Genomic DNA, 18,915 nt, shown 5'->3' with positions numbered 1-18,915 from the left:
CAATTCACAACAACGCAATCATGATACAACTTCAACCGTGCTTCAACAAGTCTTTCAAACAATTCTCAACACATCACACAAACAATTGATCACATTACTCCCAAACATACAAGGAAATACACGAATTCCATACGCTTAACAAGGGTTTAGAAATCCACTTGCCTTAAATAGTCGAACAATCACTCCGGGACTTGAGCCTTTCCCTTTCGTTAGGCTCCAAATTAATACAATCTATCCAAACAAATTACCACAATAAGATTTTGAAACTAACAACACTCACATTACTATGTGTTTAGCCTTGAACCAAAATTCACCCAAATTTATAATCAAGTTCGTAAATCTTGATGTCAATTAACATTTCAACTATCATACTTTCCAAGTTTCAAGTCTAGGGTTAAGTTTTGATTCCCTCAAATAGCATAATTTTAGTGGTATCCACATACTACAATACACCTAATATGTAATTAGGTATCTCAATATATTAAAATCTTGATCACAATATGCTAACCAAAAATAAACATAGAAACCAACTTGTTACGGAAGATAATACGCAGAACCTAAGCTAGCTACAACTTTTCTATTCCACTCATTATTATCTCATCATTAATTTCCTCATCATGAAACATCAATCCACTGCCATAAATAAATACACCCAATCAAAAATAATTTACATTACAATATCTCCAACATTCTGTAATAACTCTTCCAACCTAGCAATTTAATAATTAATTAAACTCTTACTCCTAAAACTAGTACATACGAATTAGAGATGAAGATTAGTTAGGCGAATTCTTGTTTTACCTGGAGCGAGAATGCTTTCCTGTGGCGCCGAATTATGCATCTGCTTCTATCATAAATATTTTTCTTTTCTTTGTAGTTAATAAAAACTAAACCCCATTCTACTTTAATTCATTCTCATACATGGCCAAATGGGTATATGATATTAATAAAATTATTTTCTGGGCCCATTAATTACTAATTATATTAATTATTAAAGAATTCTTATCAATAAAATAACCATAGTTAAATGAGTAATTCAAAATTCTCATTAAAAATTTACAAAAAGGATCTTTTATGAAAGAGCGATGACTAATTTTCAAAATGACCTAACGGGTCATTACAATTACAAGGACATTTTTGTAATTCAACTTTTGACATAGAGGCTTCCCACTTATAATATGATATGATATATGATTTTCTTTTACAATGTCTCAATGCAAATATAAAGAGCTTATCCTGATCTATAGCTATTTCCTCGACTTCACGGAAGCAATAGATGCTACACACTGGTCAAAAAGATGTAACAAAGAAAAAGAATTTAACCAAAAATGGAAAGAGACTAAGGAAATAGAATAACTTACATCTATCGGAGCACCACTCGTGATAATCATTACAGGTTCTCCCAATCAACATTTATGGTGGAAGTATGAGCAATTTTCTGTGTGGATTGAGCAAAAGACATTCCACACTGCTCAACAGGATATAAAAAAAGAAAAGGAAATTTTTTTTTAAAAAATAAAAGAGTGAAGAAAACAAAAATAACAAGTTTCTGAGGGAAAAGAATAACTTACATCAGTGGGAGCACCATTTGTTTTAATCATCACATGCATTCCAAATTGATAAATATGGTGGGAATTTGAGCAATATTTGGCCAGTATTTCCCCTTGTCAAATTCTAGTAGTGGTTTGAGCAATGGGCAGTTGCGAAATTCTAGTGTAGAGAGGGAAGAGGGCATCCCTTTTACTGGAAGGGATTGGAGATTAGGGCAATACCAGATATACAGCTCAGAGAGGGAGGAGGGCAGTGCAAATTCGGAGAGTGATTGAAGTTTAGGGCATCTCCAGATGGTCAGCTTAGAGAGGGAGGAGGGCAGTGTTGATTCGGAGAGTGATTGGAGATTAGGGCAATTAGAGATGTGTAGACGTAGAAGTGAAGTGAGGTGGCAAAGATGTAGTGAATGGAGCTCATCATGGTAATCTAAATGTAGCTCAGAAAGAGAGGAGGGAAGCCCACCTTCTTCTAGCAGTGACTGAATATAAGGTAAATTACCCTCAATACGTAGATATTGAAGAGAGGTGAGGCTTTTGAGAACTTGGCTGCTTAATGTTTTCAGATTCTGTACCTCAAGACTTTTAATAGAGGAAGGCAACTCCCAATGTTGGATCTCTTCATCACTGCCATCATGAAAGATCTTTAACTCAGTGAGACAGGGGAGTCTCTGTAAACACCACTCCTTTCGGCCGTTCACTAGTTTCTTGCAATTCCTGATCTTAAGGACTTGTAAATTGAAGAGCTCTATTTCTGGCAGACACTTGAGCTTCTCACAACCCCTAATATCCAAAGACGTCATCGCAGACTCAACTGCCACCGAAAGTATTTCAAGATTCTTACAATCCTCAATACAGAGACTTTCAGTGGCAGTAGGAATCAAAAACCTAGTAACGTTCTGGCAACGCGAAATAGACAATTTGCGTGCTCTTGGGAGAAACCCATCTATACAATCACAACCTTGGAGTGTCACTTCCTCGAGAAACATGTTACAATAACCAACTGGCTCCTCCAATTTCAATTTCTCACACCAATATATCTCTATTTTCTTCAAGGAACTGGGCAGTATGCTAAAAGGTAAGGAGGTAAAAGAATTACAATTAAAAATAAATAATTCAACAATCTGCTTCATTCCCTCAAATTGGGATCTAAACAGTTGAGCTTCCTCAGAAAGAGGTGTCTCTGAAATTCTTAATTTTGTCAGAGAACAAAGATTTTCAGGCAACTTCCCCATCAACTTCGGACATTTTTTAATTGAAAGGTACTCAAGTAAAGGGAACTCGCCACTTCCTAGTACGTGCCATTGCTTCCACTCTGGCATATCTGCAAATTCAAGCTTCTGAAGAGAGTTAAAAGGCTTTTTGGAGGATGAATTACCATAGAATTCTTCCGTCACCTCTTTTATTCCATGCATCCTTCCAATGTAAAGGAATCTCAAAGAAGGAAGCTGTCCTAGTGCTGGCAAAGAATCACAGTCCTTGCAGTTGCTAAGAGACAATTGTACAAGCTTAAGAAACAAAGGATCAGCTAGCCAATTTGAAATTTTTGTCCCTCTATATCCGGTGATTTGGAGTTGTTTAATATTTGTGTGTGGGTGTAGCTCATCAAGTATCTCTCTTTCAGTTTGAGAATCGTCGGCGGCAGTACTACTTTTACTCCACTCCAATAATAACTCGTCAACATGATTCTTCTCCCTTATCTTTGCCTTGAGAGCTTCCCTTTTATCAACCACATTTTGCAACTCTAAAACTGATAGAGATCCATACAGGTTATGTACTTCACCCAAATCTTCCATTCTCAAACCACCGCTACTACCTATAAGAAACTTGGCTCCCACTAGCATTTGGAGACTTTTCAACTTGCTCAGATGTAGCGGCATCTTCAAGCGAAGAGTGTTGGTTATGTCGAGGTGACGCAAGTTGATCAACTTCTCCATCTGCAGCGGTAGCTCCTTAAGATTTTTACAAGATGACAGGAGAAGTGTCTCCAAGTTATACAATGCACAAATGGAATCTGGCAACTTTTCAATCTCTGTTTCAGAAAGGTCCAAAAATCTGAGGAGCTTTAATTTGATAAACAAGTCATTTGGCAACTCCTTAATCCAATAACCTGACAATGATAAGGCCCTTAAGGACGTTAGTCTTGGCAGTATGTTATGCAGCACCCTCTTGCTTATTAGCTGAGAAAAGTAACTGACATTGATTGGAAGCAACGTCCTCAGCTGCTCTGATTTGGAGAGTGGTTTCAATTTCTCAAACTCACCTTCTTCTCCCATGGAATAGGACATGTGCCGACTTTGTTCCAACATATGAGATCCTTTGTTCTCTTCCAACCTAATACAAAGGTTTGAAGATGCAATTTGGGCCAAATCATTGACAAGGTCATGCATTAAGAATTCCCCCAGTTTCCGTTTAGACTCTAGGACCTTCTCGAACAGTGATCTTGATCTCAACTCATCAAAGCATTTGTTACCTGAACAAAGCTGCTTTACAAGACCATTAGCAATCCACAGGGAAATAAGTTGGTCTTTGCAGAATTGATAATCTTTGGGATATATTGCACAAAAAGCAAAACACTGCTTCAAATGTGCAGGAAGATCATTGTAGCTCAACATCAATGCTGGTAATATACCTTTCAAAGAACTTGCCTGCTCCCATATTTCACTTTTTAAAATGTTTCTCCACTCATCCACATCTGATATGCCGCGTAAAACACCAGCAAGTGCCTTTAGAGCTAAAGGCAACCCTTTGCACTTGTCTGCAATTTTTTTCCCAACCTCTTCAAGTTCTGGATGATCCCTATTTTCTAGTGAATGTCGTTTGAATAAAGCCCAAGAGTCTTCACTAGACAGAGTCCCCATGGTGATTGCGCAACGATCAGCACACATCATCTGAGCAACACTCCCCTTACGTGTTGTTACAATGATCTTACTTCCCATATCTCCTTGTACAAAAACATTTCTCAGGCTATCCCACTCACTATAGGTATCATTCCACACATCATCAAGGACAACAAGAAACTTCTTTCCCTTCAGGCTTTCCTTCAATTTGACCTGTAGCTGATTCAGATTGCCATCATCCTTCGAGTCAAATGAGCCAAGTCCTTGAAGTAACCCTTTCGTTATTCTCAAAGCATCATATGGCTCAGAAACACAATACCAAGCTCTCAAACCAAAATGGTTCTTCACCTTCTCATCATTGTAAACCACTTTCGCTAGTGTTGTCTTACCCAAGCCGCCAATTCCAACAATAGGAACTACAGTCAGGTTTCCTCCACTTGCATCTTCAGACAATAAACGGTCAATCAAGTCCTTTATTTCCTTCTGCCGACCAAAGATATCAGAATCATCAACCAAAGAAGTTGAAGGTGTTCTAGTTTCTTGTTTAGTCGAACCAAAATGCTCCTTTAACCCAAGGTCACCAATTTGCTCTTGCAAATCCTTCAATGTTTCAATAGAATCTTCCAACTTCTCCTTAATTTTAAGAAAGAAATCATCACTCAAGCACAGGTTGAGGTCACTTACTTGCTGGTAATTGCTTGTTTCTGCAAGATTTTGATGCGGACCTTCCACCTTGATCCTCAAAGCTTCATAATTGACCTCTTCCATTAAGTTTTCAGCAGAGTCGACAGCATGTCGAAACTCATTAAGCCACTGGCTCACAAATTGATTTGATGTCTGCTTATTCTCTGCATCACTTAGCACAGCTTGAAGACCAATCAAAGTCATCCTCAGCTTCTTTAAGTGCCGAACATCACGCTTGTCCATCTTAAACATGTTGAGCAGATCACCGTTAGGAGCAAGCCTATCAAAGAGAACATTCAAAGATGAAGAGAGAAATGCACCACCAACTGCTAAGCCAACCTCCATTTCTGAAATCCGCAAAGCAAAACAAGGAGAACACAAAATGATTTTTTAAGAATTTTGACAAGATAAATTTTTCAATCTTCAATTACTAACAACTTTACTTTACCTGTAGAATGCTAAGAGTAATTCCCAAACAAGAATGATCACTGATATCTCTCAATATCTCTCTTTTGCTAGTAAATTTGCAAACAAGAATTTGTAATTGGTACAACTATGTTTGCTAGTTCCTATTCATTACCTTCTCAATTGAATAATTGAAGGTACTTGGGGTCGTAGACAGAGGCGGACCCACGCGTTTATGTGAGGATGCATGCACATGCATCCGTCAACTTGATTTACTATGTAAATTTTAACAAATTTATTTTGTTCAATATTTACTTAATAATCCTACTGAATTAAAATATAAGTAGACAATAGTAATTTCGAGCAACACATCTTTCATATATCATACTTGTGTTTATTGTTTTATCAATTAAGGATAAAATAAAACCTAATTATGGTAGAGATTTTGTTAAGATAAAGTAATTCCTATTTAAGACACTTACTAGTCATTTGGTCAGAGAAAAAAAAAAGACTTTTCACTCTATAAGAAGACAAAGACTTCATCTGATTTATTATTTTCTCAATTCAATAATTCAACCAAGAGAGTAAAGGTTGGTGTAAAAGGGCCCCTCAAAAATAAAAGAGTTCAAAATGATAAATTTCTAAACTCATTTTATTTACGGTGCTAAAAGAGACTACCATATCATGAATATGTTAAAGTAACGGTGAATTTGCCTTCGAATAATTTATAGGTCATAAATTCGAACAATGAAAAATAGATACAAATATTTTTATAAAGTGCTTGAGTTGCATCTTTTTCTCGAAACATACTAACGTGGAATATTTTGTGCATCAGAGCTATCCTTGCCTTATCAACTGTGTATTGAAGCTCAATGTTTAGTGACAGTGTTCTTTGAAGAAGTACATTAACATTTCTAATACGTGTTTTTGGAGATAATAATAGGCATGTATAATTATTATAATTTATAGTAATAGTGTGTTAGTAGAAGCTACAAATGTTCATTATTTTAACTCAATAGAATTATTAAGTAAAGATTCAACAAAATGAATATGTTAGAACTTATATATTTCCTTAGTCTCGATTTAAGTATCTTACTTTTTATTTTGATATTTCTTAAAAAGAATATTTCTTTTTATATTTTATAAGTTTTCCAATTCCTACATTCTACCTTGTAAGTTTAAGATTACAAAATTTGAAAAATTACACACATCTTTAATTTAATCATAAATTTCAAAAATCTCTTTTTATTTTTTCAAACAAACTATAATACTTAAATTGAGCAGAGTTAGTACATCTAGTCTGCAACCATGTGCTCTATTCAATATATTAATAGTTAGGTTATTGTAATGTAGTAGAAAAGGACTAAAGCATAGGACCAAGACAACACAAGTTGTGTCAAAAGTAAATGATTATAAAACTTAATTGTTATCAATCAATTTATTCGAGAAACCTACCCCCCTCTTAACTACACAATCAATATGTATAATTGGTAGAATCTACAACTGGCATTCATTTGGGGGGGCGGGGGGGACTATGATTTTTTCTCATTCCAATAATTGAAGCAAGAGAAAAATGGTAATTTATTAGGGAGGCCTTGGTGGGGGACTCAAAAATAAAAGAGCATAAAATAATAGATTTCTACACAGCTCATTACAGTGTTAAAAAGGACATACCATATCATAAATATGTTCACTTTAATATTTTTGAAAAGTACTTTTCTTTTTTTAAAAGAAAAGAAAAAAAAACTATCATTCTTGAAAATATTATTTTGAGGAATTTTGAATTTAACGGAATTGGATCCCTTGTTTAAATGATATTTTACATTTTGGTAAATCATCGCACTTTCTTCCTTACATTTTCTACTTACTAAATTTCTACACAACTCATTATATTTATAGTGCTAAAATGGACTATCATATCATGAATATGTTGGCATGTAACTTATAGGTAATAGATTCGAGTTGTGAAAAAGAAGATACTAATATTTTTATTAAGTACTTGAGGTACACCTTTTTCTCGGACCATACTAACGTGGAATATTTCGTGCACCAAGCTATCTTTGTTGTGTATTGAAGCTCAATGTTTAGTGACAGAGTTCCTTGAAGAAGCACATTAACATCTATAATACCTCTTTTTAGAGATGATAATAATAGGTGCATATAATTGATATAGTAAAATGTGATAGCAAAAGCTACAAACGTTTAATATTTTAACTCAGTAGAATTATTAAGTAAAGATTCAACAAAATAAATTGTTCAAACTTATATACTTCTTCAGTTTTAATTTATGTTTGGTTGGGTTTAATGTTTTGGAAAATGTTTACCAAATCAACTAATTTTCCTCAAATTTAAGGAAAATGACTTTCCTTCAAAACTTGAGGAAAATATTTTCCAAAACTCTCTTCCAACTTCAAATTACAATTATTTTTTTTAGTTGAAAAAAGCAATCTATTTTGTCCCTACCCTCAAACTAGCCTCCAACCACCCCCCACCCCCAAAAAAAAATATATAAAGCTTGTTTTTAAAAAATATTTTTAACTTCAATTTTTTTACCCCCCTCACCCCTACCACCACCACCACCACCCCCGCAAAAAAATAATTAAAAGTTGTTTTTAAAGATATTTCTAATTTCAATTTTTTATTTTTTTATCCCCCACCCCCTACAAAAAAGAATTTAAGTTTGTTTTTAAAAATATTTTCTACTTCAAATTTTTATTTTTTCATCCCTACCCTCGACCCTCCTATGATTTTTTCTCATTCCAATAATTGAAGCAAGAGAAAAATGATAATTTATAGGGGGGCCTTGGTGGGGGACTCAAAAATAAAAGAGCATAAAATAATAGATTTCTACACAGTTCATTACAGTGTTAAAAAGGACATACCATATCATAAATATGTTCACTTTAATATTTTTGAAAAGTACTTTTCTTTTTTTAAAAGAAAAGAAAAAAAAAACTATCATTCTTGAAAATATTATTTTGAGGAATTTTGAATTTAACGGAATTGGATCCCTTGTTTAAATGACATTTTACATTTTGGTAAATCATCGCACTTTCTTCCTTACATTTTCTACTTACTAAATTTCTACACAACTCATTATATTTATAGTGCTAAAATGGACTATCATATCATGAATATGTTGGCATGTAACTTATAGGTAATAGATTCGAGTTGTGAAAAAGAAGATACTAATATTTTTATTAAGTACTTGAGGTACACCTTTTTCTCGGACCATACTAACGTGGAATATTTCGTGCACCAAGCTATCTTTGTTGTGTATTGAAGCTCAATGTTTAGTGACAGAGTTCCTTGAAGAAGCACATTAACATCTATAATACCTCTTTTTAGAGATGATAATAATAGGTGCATATAATTGATATAGTAAAATGTGATAGCAAAAGCTACAAACGTTTAATATTTTAACTCAGTAGAATTATTAAGTAAAGATTCAACAAAATAAATTGTTCAAACTTATATACTTCTTCAGTTTTAATTTATGTTTGGTTGGGTTTAATGTTTTGGAAAATGTTTACCAAATCAATTAATTTTCCTCAAATTTAAGGAAAATGACTTTCCTTCAAAACTTGAGGAAAATAGTTTCCAAAACTCTCTTCCAACTTCAAATTACAATTATTTTTTTTAGTTGAAAAAAGCAATCTATTTTGTCCCTACCCTCAAACCTGCNCCCCCAAAGAAAATTTTAAATTTTTTTTTTAAAAATATTTTCAACTTTAAATTTTTATTTTTTCACCCCTACCCCCACCCCAAAAAAATTTAAGTTTGTTTTTAGAAATTATTTTCAATTTCAAAAATTATTTTCTACTTTAATAAAAATAAAAGATATTTCTCAAAACATTTTTCATTCATAAATCAAACACTAAAAATCTTTTTCGGAAAATATTTTCTACTCACCAACCAAACATGAGAAAATAAGTCAAAAATCTACTTGTTTTCCAGGAAAACATTTTCTAGGAAAACATTTTCCTTCATACCAAACACACCCCTAGTGGTGGAGATTTTTCTAGCAACTATACGCTATGTAAGATCATTCATTACCATGTTTGTATGGTTGGCAATCATAGGAAAAAGGGAAAAAAGACAAATATATCTCTCAACTTTGTGATTTAGAATGAATATAACCCTCATTAAAAATGGTAAATATATACCCATATCATTTAACAAATGGTGCATATTTATCATTTTCGTTATATATCTATACTTACTTAATTGAAAAAAATTATAGTACTGAGTTTTTAATTTCAAAAATATCTCGTGACTTGAGAAAATTATTTCACCTCATATTTACACCTCTAAACCCGCCACTCTAAACTAAAGTAAGTAAACTACCTTTGAAAGCTCCACGGATCCAAATGAAAAAAAAAATAGTTTAATTCCTCATCTACTCAATCATAAATGGATTTGGATCAAGTCTGAATAGAAGAAGGATTGAGATTTTTTAAAATTGTGGTAGGATGTGGGTGGGTAAAAAAATTGATGAGATAATGATTTTAAGCCATGTAACATTTTTGAAATTTAAAAACCAATTTCCAGATATTTTTTAATTCAGTCTGTTAGCGAAAAGGGTAAATATATACACTATTTGTTAGACAATAAAGGTATATATGCATTATTTGTTAGACGACAAAGATATATATTTACTATTTTTTTAATGAGGAATATATTTATTCTAAATCGCAAAATTGAGGAGTATAATTTCCCCTTTGCCCTAGATTTTTTTTTCACTTTTCATATTTGTTTCTTATAATGATTTAGAGACATTAATGTTACCTACAAAGTCAAGACAACTCTCGTAAGTCTTCTCCAAAATATTATCATCATGGTCTCTATCTAGGTCCATGTATAACATTGTCTCAATAATAAGTGTTATATATATATATATATATATAATACATAATTATGATAAATACTTTCACAGGAAAAGTAAGTAGTTGGTTTATAGGACTAACTGAAGATGCAGAAAAAATCATAAAAAATAATGTCATAGATGGACTATAAATTTCCCTTCAAGAAGGAATAAAAAATTTGGTACAATATGTAGCAAATGAATTCTTAGGTGGTGAAGGATCTACCAAAGATAATAGAGAAAAAATTAGAACAATTGCAAAAGAACAATTGGAAAAATTGCAAATCTGCAAAATGAGTTATATTCAAGAATACACTTGTGAATTCGAAGAATATTATTATAAGATATTTGATAGTAGCAAGGAAATGTTTCCTTATTTAGAAAAATACTATCAAAAATTACCTGGCTTTTGGGCCAAATATTTTAGAGAAGAATATGAAAAAGAAAATATTAAAGGAGATACTCTTGGTCAAAGAATATCATTCCTAACTAATAGACTTAGTCAACTATGTATGGCACATAACATACAGAGAAAAGCAAAAAGAATAAATACACAAATTTATTGTCTAGATACAAATGCATCAACCCAATGGGGATGCGAAGATAATAAACCTTATAAACAGAGAAAAAAGATTAAGAAAAGCTTAATCAAAAGAAGAAATATTTCTAAACAAAATTATATACCTAGAAAAAGGTACTATAAAAAGAAAAATGATTTCAAAAAATCAAAACCTACAGACAAATGTAAGTGTTACAATTGTGGCGAAAAAGGTCACAAAAGTTACGAATGTAACAAACGAAGAGTCAAAATATCAAAGATTGACAGAATAGAAATTGATTCTGATTTAGAATCAATAAAATCAATGGGAAGTGAAGACTTCTTTGATGAACTCTATGAAGAATATTCAACTAGCTCAGAAGAATCTGAATAAATGAGTAAAGAAATTCTAGAAAAAGAAGATTCAGTTCAAATCTTAGAAACTGAAGAAGATCACAGAGGGTACGCCTTAAAAGCAACCTTTGATGGAGAGACTTTCAGAAAAAGCCAAGGATTAAAACTAAATCTTAAAACAGAAGATAACCTGTTAAGTAGAATGCAAAGAATGTTCGCAAGAGATAAAATTTCCTATCATGAATATCAGGAAATAGAAAAAGTAATAGAAATTACTCAAACAACAGGAAAACATAAACTAAACCTGTTAACAAAACCTATGATAGATCAAATCCTTAGGAAAATTCTTGGAAAAAAAAGTTAAAAAAATGAATTATGTTCATTTGGGAGGAATCCAAATATTAGTCAAATCGACTTTCAAAGAAGGAATCAATTGCCCAATAGTAATAAATCTTTCTGATGAAAGATTCATAAATGCAAGAGAAGGAAATCTTGGTATAGTTGAAGGAAACCTAGCCTATACAAAACTCCTTTTTACATACTACCCAAAGTATTGTATTTCACTCAAAGATGTTGATTTTAATGATGCATTGAGTTTACATTTTCAGATCAAAAGAAAAGATCTATTTAAACCAAGTAATCACATAATGAGTATTTATTACCAAGCGTTGTACACAGTTACAAACTCAAATTATGGAAAAGTTTATAAAAACAAAGAAATGATAGAAATAGATCAAGGATGCGCAGGAATAGCAAGAATTGTTGAAGCAGAAATTCAGCAAGCTCAAATTCCAGATGAATATGAAATTCAGTTTGGAAAAACACAAGAAATAGGAAACTCTAGCCATCCTAGACTTTCAATAGAATATGGAAGAAATTCCATTAGAAAAAATATATCAAAAAGATATACAAAATTGCTAGAAATTTCTAATATTACTAGAATAAAAGGAAGAATTTTCAATGGAATTGAATGGAAACATCAAGAAATCTTAATACAAACAGGAGCAACTGCTAACCACGTAAAGGATATTCTACTAGATGGACTACCAATATACGAAGGTAATCAGTATACCTATAAAACATTTGAAGGAAATAACTTTAGCTGTAAAAACATGGTAGATTTACCTATACAGTTAGATACAATAAGAATAACGGTCCCATGTTATATTACCAATCACGAAAGTGATCAAGATTTAATCCTAGGAAATCTTTTCCTAAATAGTCTAGAAGACTATAGTATAGAGAAAAATGGCATAGAAATGATATACAAAGGAGAAACATGTTTTATAAGAAAGATGTAAATGCCAAAAGAAACATCTTTTAAAGTTTCAGTTTTCATAGAAATAACTCTCTATGATACAAAAATAACAACCTGTTGTCAAATAGACAATGGATCTGAAGCTAGTCTAGCAAAAAAAATTTTAATAAAAGATTGGGACATTAATAAGAACAATATATCTATGATAGAAATCACAGGAGACAAAGAAAGACTCTCTAAATCTAAAGAAAAGGTAGAAATAATTTTAGGATCAAAAATTGTTTCAATAAATCGATTATTTGCTTATGATAAACTGGAAACAGATTTATTATTAGGAAATGATTTTCTACAACGATTTCAAGATTATCACCAGACTCTATATATGATAAGCCTTAAAACTCCTTGTGGACATTTTATCAAAAGTCCAAGGAAACAAAATCCATATAGTCTTGAGAAAGATAATGATGGAAATTTCAAAAGAAAATACTTAGAAAATTTAAGAAAAATTACTTGTAAGTGTCTTAATCTAGAAAAGATTAAAGAAAATTTACAAAATCTTATGGAGAAAATCCATTAGAAAAATGGGAACAAAATCATGAAAGGGCAACTTTAACCTTAAAAGACCCTATCGTAATTATTAGAGTCAAACCCATGCTCTATAACGAAGATGATAAAATTGAATTTAAAATTCAAGTCAAAGAATTGCTCAACTTAAAATTGATAAGAATGAGTAAAAGTCCTCATAGTAGCCCAGCATTTATGGTCAGAAACCATGCAGAGATAAAAAGAGGAAAAGCTCGAATGGTTATAAAATATAAAGAGCTAAATAAAAATTGCATATTTGATGGATATTTTATCCCAAATAAAAATAATTTAATTAATCTTGCAAAAGGAAAAACTTATTTTTCAAAATTTGACTGTAAAAGTGGATTTTGGCAAATAAAACTGTCAGAAAATTCTATTCCGTTAACAACATTCAGCACCCCTAATGGACATTATGAATGGATGGTGATGCCATTTGGGTTAAAAAAATGCCCCACAAATATTCCAAAGAAAAATGGATAAAATATTTTCTGAAAAAGAATTTCTAATCGTCTATATAGATGATATTTTAATCTGTTCTAAAACATATGAAGAACATTTAAAACATCTGAAAGAATTTTCAGAAATTTGTTTAAAAAATGAGATTGTGTTAAGCTAGAAAAAAGCTGACATGAATAAAAATGAAATAGAATTCTTAGGAATGATTATTTCAAAAAATGGGATAGAACTCCAAGCACACATCTCTAAAAAGATCGTGGAATTTCCTGATAAATTAACAACCAAGCAGGAAATACAAAAGTTTTTAGGATGTCTTAATTACGCAGGAGAATTTATTCCGAATTTAGCAAAGAAACGGAATTTACTGCAAAAATTAATACGAAAATCCAATAGACTTGGATGGATTGAAGAACACACACAGTGTATCAAAAGTTTAAAAGAAGAATGTGCTAAGTTACCAAAACTTAGATTACCAGAAGATAATGATAATCTGGTATTACAAACTGACACATCTGATTATCATTGGGGAGCGTTATTGCAAACCGATTTAAACAAAATATGCAGGTACACAAGCGGTACTTTCAATGATGCAGAAACAAGATATTCTACGAATGAAAAAGAATTATTAGCCATTGTTAGAGGGATTAGAGAATTTTCTACTTTCCTTTTACCAAAACAATTTGTTATTAGAACTGATAACACGCAGGTGTCGGGACTAATATTTAACAAGCTTCCTTCTGAACCTCAATACAGAAGATTGCATTGATGACAAGTGTTATTATCCTTTTATTCATTTACAGTAGAGTATATTAAAAGAAGTGACAATTTTCTTGCAGATTTTATCTCCAGAAACGTCCAATATGGACAATCAGACAAAAATCATGGTGAACAAGATATATGAAAAAATGGAATATGTGGATCAATCCATAGAAAATAAAAGCCAAAGGATATTCAAAGTCAGAGACGAGTTGTCTAAACTGTCTGAACAAGCAAGGATATTGCAATCCGAATTAGATCAGCTCAGCATTACACAGGCTGAAAACATGAGAGAATTTTTACTCTTATGTGAACATTTGGACACTTGTCCAAAACAGAATTCAATTCTAAAGGGGAATTTTAATCCCAACAAAGTGGCAGGAGATGTCCCACTAGCACCTAGTGCCCAAAACATCTCACAGGTAAGCACGGATATGTCTAATCCTAAATCAAAAGATGAAGGAAAAAGCCGAGCAATAATTAGTGCTGCTAATTCGAAAGAAGGAGCAAGCTCATCCTCAGCAAAAGCTGAAAAATCCTCCGGGAAACCAGATAGCAAAACTAACCAAGTTCCTACAGGAACAAAAGTGTTTTCTTCTTTTCAGGTTGGCAAACAGCACCCTAAGGAAGAAGAGTATCTTTCATTTACAAGATACATCTATAATCTCCCTGAAGAAAGTGGAGAAACATTCGGTGTTTTAGGAACAACAAGTTTGTTTCATAGAATATCAATATTTCCAAACGGATCACCGGGCTTTACGACTCAATTATTTGAATTCGGATATTTAGATCGAGTATATGCTAAACCTGATCTAAATGAATTGTCACAACTACCATCAAAACTGTTCAACTCAGTTAAAAATTATGTCCAAAGCGATGGGGTTTATTGTAGGTTCTTTAGCATTTCCATGAAAGGCAAAGATTTGCAGGCATATTATCCAACATTCAACTACATTTCAGTTGAAAAAATTAAAGATTTTAATGTTAAGGCTACCGGAGTGGACAAAAAACTTCCACATCGTAACAAAAAGTGGATTCAAACCAGATGAGCTTTAGGGATAAAAGCCTTATATGTTATTCTATAGAGAGAGAGAGAGAGAGATACACTTGTCTTCAATATTAATTTATTTTTAAAGTATTTATTAAATAAGCCATTTTTTAATAATATGGATCAATATAAAGAGGGACAAATTTGTCAAATAATAATGAATTTATGTTTATTTAAATAAGTTTAGGTGTAATATCGTAAATCATAAAGGAGGTGAGTGTTTTAGAGAGAAATCTCGAGGAAGGTCTTTGGAATTATCGAAATATATTTTCTTTTTGAGGTGAGACTTTTCAATGAAGTTCAAATTAATCTAATTTCAAAAAGAATAGAACATCAAATTTATAAAAGAAAATAAAAAATAACTATGTGCTTGTAACCTCTTATTAACTAAAATTTGCTCGGTGTAGTTTTTTTTTCGTTTTATCAAATAATTTAAACAGCGCGCCTAAATTTTAACATAAAATAAAAAAATTTCTTACCCTTTATAAAATAAAACTTTATCTGTCACTTTATAAAGTGGAATTTTTCTTACACTTTATAAAGTGTAATTTTTTCTTCCACTTTATAATTATTTTTTTCTCTTTTCACTTTTTCCTCAAATTTCATAACCATGCACTGATCCCCAATCTAACAACCCAACAGTTGACACCACATTAAAAATTCGAAGGTTTTCTTTTGAAGATTTTTGAAAGATTGAAGGTTCATAGCACAACCCGACAACCCAACAATCTACCCCACAATTTTTTTAAAATTAGAAATTTATTTCTTTTCATCTTTTATTCATTGATTCAAGATTAATATACAAATTAGTGGAAGATTTGAATGATATTATTGATATTCTAGTTTATTCAAAATTTCGTTTATATATAGTTAAAATCATAAACAAGATTTTTCTCTAAGAATAAGTGCTAAGATAAACATTGAACATTGTTTTTTCTTTATTTTTCTTTTAGATTAGTGCTTAGATGAATCTTATTTTATTTTATTTTTTAATGAAGGAAAAAGAAAAAGAGTTCTCAAAGAAACTTTTTAGACATATACATATACACACATTAATTATGTGTGTTGTGCATATTCATAATCCTCTTAGACAAATTATATATTAAATTTAGAATATTTATTCTTGTCAAATAAAAATGAAACATGAAATGAGAAGTAAAAAGATCAGAAAAATTAAGAAGTGAAGAAACTATAAACAGAAAGAGAAAAATACTACAACTAAAATTTCAAACATATCCAATAAGCATAAGGGATTTTACTTTAGTATGTCTTTGCCATTTATTCAGATTAAAACTATGTACTTAGTTGTATTTCCATATTTTAGAAACTAAAAAATTTCAAATTTTTTTTAACGAAGATTTTGAGTTATTTAGTTTTTTTTATGAAGAAAAACTTTATAAAAAAAAATTCTATTTTATGTTATAATTTAAATGTTAACAAATTAACGTATGCCATTCAAATTTTTCATAGAACGAAAAAAAGAAAAAGTTACACTAAATCTATTTTAGTTATATCCTAAAAATATAATTTATTTGTATCAATTTTATTTTTTTATGACTCAAATAGATTCTTGACTCAGGACTTCTCGTCAGAGTGACACAAAATCATAAAGTGTATCTACAAATATATTATAATAGTAGTTGTTTTCATTTTCTTCAAGAAATTGTCAGCTATTTATTCCAATAAGCAAATCTGTGTTCAACACTTCATTATAATTAATTATTACAATTAAGTCAAAGTCCAAATAGCCATGCAGAAAATAATTACGTAAGTGTAAGGATTTTACACAAAAAAGTTGACAGCCGTTTTTTTAAATAAAAGGTTAATATTATTTTTGAAAAAGTGAAGTCGCTTAAAAAATAAAAATAAAAAAATAATAAAAAAATAAATAATAATAAAAATATATATATATATATATTTTTATTTATTTTTTATTTTTAGGTGAAACTTTTTGATAAAGTTTAAATTAGTCAAATTTCAAATGGATAACAAACATTAAATATATAAAATTCAAAAAATAAATAAAAACTTGAGATCGCTAAAATGGATCCCGCCCATTACCTTGAAATTTTAAGAGCTAGTATAGCAATCCAAAGTTGACCATTTATTTGTTTTTATTAATAAAAAAAAAAATTTTTAAAAAATAGAGTAAAATAAGAAAAGATAATGGAAAAATCATATAAAGAAAGTTGACCATTGGTTATCCCATTATATATGTTCTTTATAATTGAGACAACACTATAATAGTAATTTGATTTGCGGGACTTATTAAAATTTAAGTTTGATACACTGTCTATATATAACTTCTTTTATAATATTATATGAATTTTATTTTTAATAATACATAAAGTTTAATACTAATTAAATTTGATATTATAATCTAAAAACTAAAAGAGTAACATGTTGGCACCGATTAAATTAACACAATGATATAAAAAAAAATTAACACTGAAGGAGTTTAAATTATATACACGTTGAATATGAAAAAATAGTTTTAAAAAATAAGTTACACCATAAAGTTAGCATGAATCATGATACGTAATTATGTACTAAGACCAGATATCAGTTGTTCAATATTTTATATTCATCATATCAAAGAAGTTTGACTTTCTTGCTGTTTTTTTAAAATAATATTATCATATTGCCAAATTGGAAAAAAAGAAAATATGGGCAAAAAAAAAAGATATTGTTTTAGGAGTTTGCAATATTATGTGTGCCCTGCTCATGTATTTATTCCGTTCTTTTAAAAATAATTAATAATTGATGTGGTGATAAAATTTATTAGTTTATGAAAATATGGTTCGTTCAATACGTTTTAAGTATTAATTTGTCCATTATTAATCTAGTTTATCTTGATTAGTTAGCTCGTTTAAAAGTTTGAAATAATTTGAGTTAAGTATGTAACTCAAATTGACTAATAATAAATCTTGTCAAAAAATTTAAATAAAAAATATATTTTTCATTTGATATATTATGTAAAGTTATAATAAAGAACAATTTATTTATTTAGCTTTTCTCTAAGTATATAAAAACAAATTAAGAAAATAAAAAATTATTAAGAGTTGAACGACTAGGGATGTGACTCATATTTTTAATCCATGTTTAATAGAGTTTGACGATATTTATTTTGACCTGTTTAAAGTTAGCTAGATCACATCCCGCTATGGGTGGCAACGGAACCGGTAACGGAACTACCGGACCGGGACGTTCCGGAACCGGAACGGAACCGGGCACCACGGGCCGGAACCGAACCGGAACCGGGACGGACCGGAACCGGTAATTCCGGAAAAAAATACCTCTACCCGTCCCGGACCGGTAACGGACCGGTAACGGACCGGACCGGACCGGACCGGAAACCGGGTCCAACCGTTATAAATTATATTTTTTTATTAAAATTAAAAAATTAGGAATATTACACTTAAAAATTTATACTTTTAAAGTTTTAAATACAAACTTTCAAACTTTTAAAAGTATAAAAGTTTAAATTTCACAATTTAAAACTTTGAAAATTTAAATTCAAACTTTAAAACTATAAAAGTTTAAATTTCACCCTTTAAAAGTTTGAAAATTTAAATTCAAA

The 18,915-nt window shown here is 30.8% G+C and overlaps 2 protein-coding genes across 2 annotated transcripts in view; both read right to left on the bottom strand.

Moving 5' to 3' along the window:
* Window positions 1-5,445, bottom strand: part of LOC125845096 (putative disease resistance RPP13-like protein 1) — a 62,161-nt gene extending 56,716 nt beyond the window's left edge. Inside the window, exons 1-2 of the mRNA XM_049524518.1 lie at window positions 1,572-5,445; window positions 1,362-1,468 (exon numbers count right to left, since the gene is read on the bottom strand). Coding sequence (XP_049380475.1) covers window positions 1,601-5,416 — 3,816 coding nt within the window. The 5' untranslated portion in view covers window positions 5,417-5,445 and the 3' untranslated portion in view covers window positions 1,362-1,468; window positions 1,572-1,600. The remainder of the gene's footprint in view (window positions 1-1,361; window positions 1,469-1,571) is intronic.
* Window positions 1-5,656, bottom strand: part of LOC125844531 (putative disease resistance RPP13-like protein 1) — a 108,119-nt gene extending 102,463 nt beyond the window's left edge. Inside the window, exon 1 of the mRNA XM_049523841.1 lies at window positions 5,520-5,656. The gene's annotated coding sequence lies outside the window, so the exon portion shown is untranslated. The remainder of the gene's footprint in view (window positions 1-5,519) is intronic.
* Between the last annotated feature and the right edge of the window lie 13,259 nt (window positions 5,657-18,915).

The sequence above is a fragment of the Solanum stenotomum genome, chromosome 11 (assembly GCF_019186545.1).
Source record: "Solanum stenotomum isolate F172 chromosome 11, ASM1918654v1, whole genome shotgun sequence".
Classification (NCBI taxonomy): Eukaryota; Viridiplantae; Streptophyta; class Magnoliopsida; order Solanales; family Solanaceae; genus Solanum; species Solanum stenotomum.
Note: the sequence above shows the minus strand (reverse complement) of the source record. Positions and strands in the feature narration are given on the sequence as shown.